The sequence below is a fragment of the Pundamilia nyererei genome, unplaced genomic scaffold, assembly GCF_000239375.1.
Source record: "Pundamilia nyererei isolate P.nyererei 1_Seehausen unplaced genomic scaffold, PunNye1.0 scaffold00002, whole genome shotgun sequence".
In the NCBI taxonomy this organism is placed as follows: Eukaryota; Metazoa; Chordata; class Actinopteri; order Cichliformes; family Cichlidae; genus Pundamilia; species Pundamilia nyererei.
The window spans coordinates 5902910-5913697 of NW_005187403.1; the positions used below are offsets into that span (position 1 = coordinate 5902910).

The window sequence follows — 10788 nt, forward strand, 5'->3', positions numbered from 1 at the left end:
AAATATATTATGCTTATGAAAGAAACAAGAACAAAGAAGACTGTACAGCATAATTCAGATAAACATACCCGCTGTCCTATTAGTCCCTGCTCTCCGATATTCCCAGGAAGTCCAATGGCTCCCTGACACATAAACACAGATAGCTCTTAAACTTTGATATCCTGTTTACCACTACAGAGTAAAAACATAGAGCACGCCCAGCTAAAACTACAACAATATTATTCCCTCACCTTCTCCCCTGGCTCCCCTGACAGTCCTGGTTCACCCACTTTTCCTGGAGGACCCTTGAAAACAGCAGATGACTCTTTGACATTTCATATGAATAATATCTCAACTTTTGTGTATGTATTGGCAAAAGAGAGAGGCGAGAGAGAGGGGGAAAAAAAGACCCCTTTGTTATGTAGCTGACTGATTAAATCGGACAGATTGGTTAAATTAAAGAGCGTTATTGATCTACTGGGGTAGGATGAGGAACAGATGCCACATATTTATTCATTTAGTTTTCACAACACCCTTTTTGTGCATGCAAATAAATAGCGTGACCTTTTGCATGTGGAATATGAATCCACGCTTGTCTGTAAGCGAGGTCTCTCACCTTTTGACCAGTCTCTCCCAAAGGTCCGATAGTCCCACGTGGCCCTGCCGGTCCCTAAATGACAAGAGAAATAGAGATGTTTCAGCCTAATTAAAATCAACTAGATTGTCATGTGCACAGAAAGAAAAAGAAAAAGGAACCTCTGGCTGATGTTTACTGTGAGTGTGCCAGTGGCTGATAAATCAGCACGCTTGCAGTACCCAGTTTGGCTCTGAATGCAAAGACTAATTGTGTCACTGATCCAGCTTCTTAAATGCTGATGCTTTGGCACAAAAACTTCATAAATAATGTCAGGGTACATTGCAGCCCTTCTAGCTACAAGATTGCAGCACAAGAAACATAATTGTGAAGAATGAATGGAAAATACGATTTTTCTCTGCTCTGTGAAGTATACAGCAAGAGAAATTATGTTAGTGATCAATTTTCTACTTAAACAGGAAACAGGAGAATATCAGCCTGTAACTCTGTCATATTAATGAAAACAAAGAGGGATGGGGTCTCCAGTGCTGCTGCGGGAAAGTCAGTATGCATGCAAACAGACACATTTCTGAGCCTCTATTTGTGCTCTGCCTGTCCCGCTGTTCAATAAAACAAAGCCACAAGAAGGAGAGCAAATCTTTTAAAGTAAAGACTGGATCTATTATAGCAATAGCAATCACGTCTACTTCCCTGCAAGTTCAGCAGTTTAGCGCTTCTATAAATGCGGAGTTTCTTTTTCAAAGAGCAATCTTGTTTTTTGTCACTACAGAACAGATGTGCAAAGAATGAGACAATTCTCTGGCTGCGCCAGAGGAAACATTTAATACAGGCGAATATATTTTTAATAGGCACTCAAAAATGTCTCATAAACTAGCTCCTGGCTTATGGGAGCTAACAGGGCTGGGCAGAGTGAACTACTCTACCAAAAAGAATTATTAATATTAAAACTCTCAGAAGAAGGGAGAGGAAGTTTGATGAGCTGCAATGAAAATACGGCAAAAGACTGAAAAGGAAGGAAAGAGACTGTGGATGGTTGGAGATATCAAAACAGGAAAGTTATAAAGATGATGAAGGAATACAAGAGACATATTTGAGAAGATGGAAGAGGTTCATACTGGCTCGCCCGCTATTCCCTTGTCCCCTGGAGATCCAGAAGGCCCCTGGATACCCTGAAAATTGAAAAATCCCATTTAAAAATCAAAAGAATGGCACTGCATTTCAGGTGTGATGTCAGATACAGTATATTCAGAAAATGACATCAGCAACTATAAAATAGAGAGAGTGGAGTTTCAGGACTTCATCTAACCTTCCTCAGTTGTATTTGTTCAACATTCACATGTATGATTATAATGAACTTACAGAAAATCCTTTAGGTCCGGTTTCTCCTGGTTCTCCTTGCTTTCCCTGGAAAGACATAAAAAAAGAATTAAAACAAAACGGTTCTACAGTGCATATTTATAAACTTATGATGTAATAACACATACGATATGTTATTTGCCTGTCTATCCATACAAACAAGTGTATCTTTGTGAAATCTATTACACTGATTCCTATGATGTTGAATTTACAACCATCTCTATAAATAAAGATCACTACAAGGTACTGCAACAGCTGCTCAGATACAGTAAGTCTCAAAGTCTCAAAACAAACAAAAAAAAAATCAAATAAAATGAACAATAAGTTGTCATATATGTAAATCTAGGCCACAGACTGTGGGTCTCCAGACTGTCGGTATCATGTATGTCCTCTAAATTATGCTGATGTCTCACTCCTCAGGAGGAACATAAGCACCAAAAAAGTACATGAGAGGAAGAAGTGGAAAATCAGAAAGGTACCGCAGGAGCTTTACCTGCGGTCCAGGGAAACCTAATTTTCCTGGAGGACCATCAGGACCCTGCAGAGAGGAAGAAGGATGAGCGCTAGCAACTGTCCAGACACATCAGTTTATTTCATATTTCCAGGTTTCAGAATGGAAAAAAGAAGATGTGTAGCCATTTTTTGTGCTGATCGTTGCTTATTTAGCAATTTTGTTCTCTTATATGCTTTTTTTCTGAATTGTGTCTGCGTGATTTGATAAAAGTATATCCCAGCGTCCTTACCTTCTTGCCCTCTAATCCAATCTCTCCAGCTGGACCGTCAGGCCCTTTCGCTCCCTGAAACACAAGACAGCTGTCACTCCACCAACAGAGGTCACTGTAATACTGCCAGAAAGCCACAACATACTGTAAACAAACATCTCTGTACACTTTGACACCAACACTTACAGTGTCCTGCATTTATCAGGGAAATATCAAAAATAAATATATCTGTGTGCTTGTAGTTAATGTATGTACACAGAGGCTTCATGTAAAACTATTTCAATTACAAGTCAGGGCATGCACATATGCTCACACTTAAACACACACATTTTTAGAACAGCTGTCTCTGTACTTTACTTGTATCCACCTGTCAAATAATCATTGTAAATCCACTAAAAGGCCTGCTAGTCCTGTGAGTAGTGAAAATAAATAGGAACCAGGCAGCATACCAGTGCAGTCCATCTGCTCTGCACCTGCATCCAAACCATATCTGTTGTCAGCGCTGTGGAAGATACTGGCTCACTAACATCGAGAAGATGCTCACTGACTGTGACTGTGTGACACCACACGGGTCAGTCCGATCTATCGGATCTCGCTGGCTATAAAGAGTGAGCGTTTAACTGCCCCTTTCTCAGGATAATTGAAATATTTTAGAGTGGAAATTAAAAAACCTATAACATGACAGCCCCACAAAGGAGGCCTTGTTGTGAGAGTGATTGATGACTGGGCACAGTGGGAGTTTGGCCCATGGAGAACAACGCTAGCTGAAGTGCTATAAGCCTATTATACATGGAGCTGGATGAGCACCGCTCATTAACATTCCTGTCTGGGGTACCTGCTACCCACTGGTTACGTTTACATAGACTAATTAGCTGACATGTACGGAAAATATTTTATTCTATCTAGGCAAAGAAAACATATTTATGCCTAAAACTTGATTAACCACATCAAGAGAGTCAGCATCTATATGAACTGGCCGTCTTGGATGATGCCAAGAGGGAGGGATGATGAGATGACTCTTCAGTATGGAAAACATTAGCAGAGGATTTCTAGTGATTAGAAGTCATGAGGAGTTATTAGACACAAAACGTGATTGGGTGACTCCTTGTGGCTGACATCCGCAAGTTTTACTGGAGTTTTTCTTCTTTTTTTAAACTAGAAAATAAAAACAGACACAGAAAACGACAGCAGTGGCACTAACGCCCTACAGGCTGATGTTGGCGTGCAGTTTTATCTCCCTCTTTTTCCCCCCCACAATATATGCATGTCAGAAAACAGTCTCTGCAGAGCCAGATGTCACAGTTCACAAGGCCTCGTGCTTCAATCCAAGTAGGGAAAATCTAAAACACATATGCTGTTCAAATGGTAGTTGTATGCAGTCTCATTTCACACTAAGATGCTTTATCCAAGCGTGACAAAGTCTTTGATACAGAGCTGTTACAAAACAGCCTTACTTCATTTTCTTCTGTCCGACGGGAACATTAAATTGCTTGTGTCAGCTCGGACTTCATCGTGCCAATCAGTTTGTGTTTACTTGCTTCATTAAACGTGGTGAATGCTGAATACACTAAAAGCTTTTTATTTTAAAAACTGTTGCTGGGACTGAGCTTGTGCACATTTAGACAGCGGCGGTGAGATATGAGCGTCTGCGGTCGCACACTTAAGATCACAGCTGCTAACAGAGTCTGTGAGAGAGTAACTCCTGGCTTGCTACGCTCAGGTTTCTAGTCTTGGAAGACCCAGCGTACTAAGTCATGTAGCAGCAGGCAGATTTATTGGCAGTGGAAGCTGCTGACATTAGTAATAACTGAAAACACAACTTGAGATTTTAGAGCGTGGCCAGGCCCATCTCCCATAGATTCTTCAGATGAAGAAGCTCAACCCTTTTTTACGCCACTTTCCAGCTGGCTCATTGGACCCAAAGCAGTAAAAAGTTCCCAAACTAAAAACAGGCTAAAACTGAGGGTACGTTCACAACTGTGAAGTAAAACTCACCGTAAACATAATTATAGAAATTGTCCTCATTATCTTACTCAGAATTCATTATTATTGCACCTGAAAGCAGATGTTTAAGTGGGACTTCAAGAATTTATTTGCTTCATGGTGTTCCAGATGTCACATTTTATGAGCAACATCAATTATTGAGGATTGAAATTTCTCTTGATGGTATTTATCCAGATACTATTTCAGGTCTTAGTCCCTGTTTGCCTGGTTATCGTCTTTCAAGAAAGCACTCTGGAGTTTTATGTGTTTTTTATTGTTCCCGCAACGCTGAAATTGAAGAAATCGCAGTGTTGTTATTGGCATTATCTGTGTCTGCTAATTATCTGAAGTCTATTTGCATAGAGTTTGTTGCCACAACACTGGGGAAGTGTTAAACAGGTCGTAACAGAGAAAAAAAAACACAGGTGCTCTAACTTCCTCTAGAGTACTAAGCAGTGTAAAATAATCTAACTCGCTGCTCCTATCACTTTATAAGTATTAACCTCACAAGTGCAATTTATAATGCTAATGTATTTACACGAGGTTTCAAAAAATAAAAAATATATCAAAAATCTAATAATGAGATTTTTTTAAAAATGGAGAAAAGGGGCGAACAAGGGGGAAAGAATAGGAGGGCAACAAGTAGGTTTTTAAGGAGACAAAGAAACAGTAAATTTAAGTAATCGGTAAGTAATTTTAGGTAGTGCAGGAATAGTTTTAAGTAAATTCAGGAATTTCATAGAAAAGGAAATTATTCATGGAAAGTAACTTCATGCACTGCATAAGTCATTTCGTGGTAATTTTGTGGAAAAACAAACAATATTTCCCTACCTTACATTGTAAGCACACTATATGTATTATGAAGTGGTTTAACTTCCATGTAGTTTGCAGGAAAGGAGACGCTCCTTTCCTGCAAACTGCTCGGAAGCTCGAAGGTTTTGCTTACACAGTAATTGCGAAAGAACAAAAATTAAGTTAGACTTTGCTCCATCATTTTAATGGAATTATAGAATAAGACAACATCCATCATACACATCAACATAATGAATATCAAATAAAGCGATGTAAAAAGGCAAGATTATCCACTCCATAATGTGGCCTGCACCGTGATAAGTAGAGCGGGTTCATGATGTAAGATGATGAAATATTGTTTCTTTTTCTGCAAACTTAGCATGAAATTGCGCACTACTAATAATTGCTTATGCAGTACTTAAATATTGTTACTTATTCTAGTGTTTTTAGTGTAATTTCAAATAAAATCCATTGAATTTCTATTTAATTACAGGGGAATTACTCCCCATTCTATCCCTATACAACCGTTGTAAGAGCTTGGTTCGCATTGCCGGCAATAAGTCGGACTCGTTCCCGGTGGGTGATGGGCTCCGCCAGGGCTGCCCTTTGTCTCCGGTTCTGTTCATAATTTTTATGGACAGGATTTCTAGGCGCAGCCAAGTGGCGGAGGGCTTTCGCTTTGGTGGCCTCAGAATCTCATCTCTGATTTTTGCGGATGATGTGGTTCTGTTGGCTTCATCGGGTGAAGGCCTCCAGCTCGCACTGGAACGGTTCGCAGCCGAGTGTGAAGCAGCGGGAATGAGGATCAGCACCTCCAAATCTGAGGCCATGGTTCTCAGCCGGAAAAGGGTGGAGTGCCCACTCCGGGTCGGGGATGAGTTCCTGCCCCAAGTGGAGGACTTCACGTATCTCGGGGTCTTGTTCGCGAGTGATGGGAGAAGGGAGCCGGAGATCAACAGACGGATTGGGGCTGCAGCTGCAGTAATGCACCTAGACCGGTCCATCGTGGTGAAGAGGGAGCTGAGTGTAAAAGCGAAGCTCTCAATTTACCGGTCGATCTACGCCCCTACCCTCACCTATGGGTAGGGGCGTAGTGACCGGTGAGGTGTTCCAGGTATGTCCCACCGGGAGGAGGCCCTGGGGCAGACCCAGGACACGCTGGAGAGATTATATCTCTTGGCTGGCCTGGGAACGCCTTGGAGGAGGTGGCTGGGGAGAGGGAGGTCTGGGCCTCTTTGCTTAGGCTGTTGCCCCCGCGACCCGGCCTCGGATAAAGCGGATGAAGATGGATGGATGGATGGGAATTACTCCCTTAGTCACGAGTCGTGTTATAAAGCCTCAGCAGTGGCATTTGTGAGTGATGTGTCAGATTGCTATTAAAGCAGAATAATTCAATCCAATCTTAGTTAATCATTAACATAAACCCTGCTTCCCCAGTTTACTATATTTATCTGCAAGCAGCTTCCAGATGAGCAACAAAAGCCAGATCCCATTTTCCAACCACAACAGAAGTGATGTTGGACTAACAATGACTCGTTCCCATAACCACCAGTTATTGTTCCATTTCTATGGAATGAAGAAAAGAGCATTTGGTTTACATCACCAGAGCTCTTCTAGTGCTCACAATGAGTTCGCCCCCCCCCCCCAAAAAAGGCTGAAACATTAATTCTTCAACTTTGAAACTGCATATGTGTGCAGAAGCACCCGCGTCCTTTAAAACATCTATAACATCAGCTCAGATCCCGCCACACATCACTTCACCTTATTCACCAAACAGCTCTGAAAGCAGTAGCACAGATCTCCTATAAACACACAGCAGAGGATATGCAAAACAGAAAATGGTGTATATACACACTCTTCTGCCAAGTCTATGATCTGTTCTCAAGGCTGGGATCTGTGACACAGTGACTGCAGAACGCCAGTCAACACCTAAGCTGCAAAGAAAAAACCCCCCAACTAAACTCACGTGAACCTTTCGACTTACCCGCAAGCCTTTAGGCCCTCTGGTACCAGTTGGCCCAGTCGCTCCAGGAGGGCCCTGATAAACAAAGGAAAATGGGGGATAAAGAGAAAACAAGGGGGAGGGACAGAGATAAAACAAAGGTTTACACTGACAGACCACAGAGCCCCCTGGCTGTTGACCTTGCAGGGCAGCCTGACCTCGGGAACACACTATAGGGTTTGTTGTTAGATCTGTCACTCACATCAATTAAAGGGTCTGCTCTGGAATCCTGTCCTGCTGCACCCCAAACCCCCCGTATTTATATTTGTTTTGGTGGCTCAGTGGCCCCTGCTTTCAACCAATGATTGGCCCGCTCTGTCAAAGCCGGCCACGGCAAAGAACGGGGGGCAGGGGAAGCTTCTAATTGGTTATAGGTGTTGGGCTTTTGACTGACAGGAGGGTAATGCACATTCGGCGGGAGGCTGCCAGGTTTTATAATGCTCAGAGAAACCTACAGAATGTGGGTAACTAAAATTACTTAAAATATAATCTACGAATGAATGAAATTAAAATACTTTAAAAAAAAATAAGAAAAAGTTAATTGATTAATATTTCAAATGTCTATGAAACAGACACTTACTATTGTTAGTAACCACTCACTGTCATCACTATGATTAGAGAGGATCATATACAACTATGAATGAGTAAAAAGAAAGTGCAAAATATGCAAAAGTATGGTGACTTACTGGTCTTCCTTGTGGTCCAGTAGGTCCGGCCTCACCTGGTCCCCCCGGGTGACCCTGGTGTGCAAACATAGATAAACATAAACTCAGTACATCGATTACAACTGATACACATCAGGCAAAAACACAAAAACAACACAAAATGATGATATTCTGACACTTTCACCTATTACAAAGCAAGTTTATTTAAGCAGAAAGGTGTTGACATAAAGGCCAAACTCATTCTCCAAATTGCACTGAGATGTGTTTGAGGCAATAAATTGTCCATCTTTCCATTGGTAGTTCAAACATACATCTGGAGAAAAGCTCTGTCCGCTGGAAAATACGTTTTATGTAACGATGAAAGAGAAAGCGGAACAGAAAGAAAATAGACAGCATGAGGTGATGATTTTATGTAGGAAAACATACTACTTTTGGCTGCTTTTCTCTCTCTCTTATTTTTTTTTTTTTATAGTAGCTCGTTTTTGGCCAGGCCATTTGTAAAAGCATAACTATATAATGGGGAGTACTTCAGTCAGAACTACTCAAGACAGCCGAGTGCAATAAAAATCTATCCAATACACAAACTTATAGCACAGTAGGCGGTTCTGATGTCATGCAGGAATAAAACAAAGAAGCCTGCAGTATGAGCACTCTGTTAGTGACTATAGATGTCTGCTGGTCAGCTCCCCTCACATTGTATGATGCAGACTTTTCCAGAGGGTCTGTTTCTGTTTTGTAGCTGGCCAACACAGAACTTCCTTGTGAGTGAGTATGTGTGTGTGTGGTGAAGTCCTCTGAGAAATCTAACTGGCTGTCAGCCAGCAGGAAAACCTTCTCTCCTTGAGCAACAATGATGACTAAATTCTTATCCACTCCGGCAAGTCGCATACATTAGACAAGTCCGTAAAAGACCCTACACGATAAAGAGTCGACGAACTCTGTTTGAAAGAGCAGGTTAAGCTAAGTTATCCTTTATTGATCTTCCTCTCAACGCTCAACGCATCCTCAGTATTCAGAGCAGCGTGCAGCCACTGTGTGGAGCTCTAAGCCGGCACCTCAGTCAAATCCCTTTGGGAGAGTTTATCTTGTGATATTTTCGATGGCATTTTGAACTTAGGACCTGAGGCGACAGTACTAACCACTGAGCAGAGATGTCAGACTAATTTTAGTTCCTGGGCCACATACAGACCAATGTGATCTCAAGCGTGCCAGGCCAGTGAAACCATTGCATAACAAACTATAAAAAAAACAAAACATCTCTAAATGTTACCCTTTCTTTTAATATAATGGACTACAATCACTGACAATGAATAAACCGGCCATTTCCCCAGTGACTGTCTCACTCCACTGTCATTATAAAGAAAGGCTACTGTAATAACGTTTAAACTCTGCAAAATCCTACATTGGTTCAGACTGGATTCCTTTGGTGGGCCTGTTCTGGCCTGCGGTCTGTATGTTTGACACCCCTGGGGTAAAAGAAAGTGCACAACACTGAGGGAATTACTCAGAGGTCCTGCAGACGGTAGAGAAATTATCAAGCGATGTCCGAAAAAAAACAATATCCTCTTTCTATTTTTGTGTTTTCTTTTGAAAAATTTCCAGCAGGACTGTCAGCACTTTTCTGACCATTAATACCATCACAGAGGTAAAATATCACAACGGATTCACTGGAATTATTTCCACCTTTGTTTGAATGAATATTACAAGCTCTGTTCCCCAGTTAAAGCCCTCTTGTCAATTGCCAAACCACTGCTTAGAATACAGGGTTTAAAGCTGCCTGAACTGTGACGACTGAGCTGTGCTTTGAGGAAAAAAACCAACATATTCTGTCATATTCTTGTGGTACATGTGTGCTTAATCCCTCACAGCACTATATTCCCATGGGAATAACAGACACAGTTTAATCTAAAATGACCATTTCTTAGGATTTTTAACAAAGACAAGATACCTTCTTTGGAAATGTAATCTTGAGGTCACGTTTTAACAGACTCAAACGTCATTCTTTCTCAGTGTGAAAGCCCTCCACACGCTAGCTGTCATTCTGTCTTACCGTTGGTCCCTTTTCTCCAGGTGGTCCAGGAAGGCCCATCTCCCCTCGATCTCCCTAAAATTGCACAAGTTCAGTGTTTTCTCTTCAACGTGATCTTGTAAAGACTATTGAAATAAATTCATGGGAAAAACCCCCGCAAATTATTACCTTCTCTCCTGCCAGTCCCGCCTCTCCCACAGGTCCAATGAAGCCCACCAAGCCCTGAAACATGTTGAATGGATGAATTAATAGATGTTTGAATTAATGAATTGGCAAAAAGCAGCCAAGCCGCCAAGGGTTTCTTACTCTCTCTCCCATGGGTCCAACATTTCCAGTGATGCCGGGCTCTCCCTGCAGAGAGAAATATGCAATTACTTAAAAGATTAGAATAATGAATTTAATGTTCTTCAATGTATTTTGCCAAAAAAGCAATAAAAAAAAATCAGAAATAAAAGTGGGTTTTTTTTCACCTTAACTCCCTCTGTACCGAGTATCCCAGGGAATCCTTGCCTGCCCATTCTACCCTGAAAGATTTTAGCACAGGATGATGAATAATGAGGGATGCACTTGCCAGTGAACGCATCATTAATGTTAATCCCAGATTCTCAGCAAGGATAAAAGATCTTTTTCCTGTGAGATGACAGCTTGAGGAGAGAAGCGGGAAA

General features: G+C 41.5%; 1 protein-coding gene across 1 annotated transcript in view; it reads right to left on the minus strand.

Moving 5' to 3' along the window:
* Positions 1–10788, minus strand: part of col27a1a (collagen, type XXVII, alpha 1a) — a 67567-nt gene that overhangs the window by 8173 nt on the left and 48606 nt on the right. Inside the window, exons 23-35 of the mRNA XM_013908921.1 lie at positions 10594–10647; positions 10430–10474; positions 10292–10345; positions 10145–10198; positions 8116–8169; positions 7412–7465; positions 2674–2727; positions 2424–2468; positions 1934–1978; positions 1690–1743; positions 596–649; positions 231–284; positions 69–122 (exon numbers count right to left, since the gene is read on the minus strand). Of these exons, the coding sequence (XP_013764375.1) occupies positions 69–122; positions 231–284; positions 596–649; positions 1690–1743; positions 1934–1978; positions 2424–2468; positions 2674–2727; positions 7412–7465; positions 8116–8169; positions 10145–10198; positions 10292–10345; positions 10430–10474; positions 10594–10647 (675 nt within the window). The remainder of the gene's footprint in view (positions 1–68; positions 123–230; positions 285–595; positions 650–1689; positions 1744–1933; positions 1979–2423; positions 2469–2673; positions 2728–7411; positions 7466–8115; positions 8170–10144; positions 10199–10291; positions 10346–10429; positions 10475–10593; positions 10648–10788) is intronic.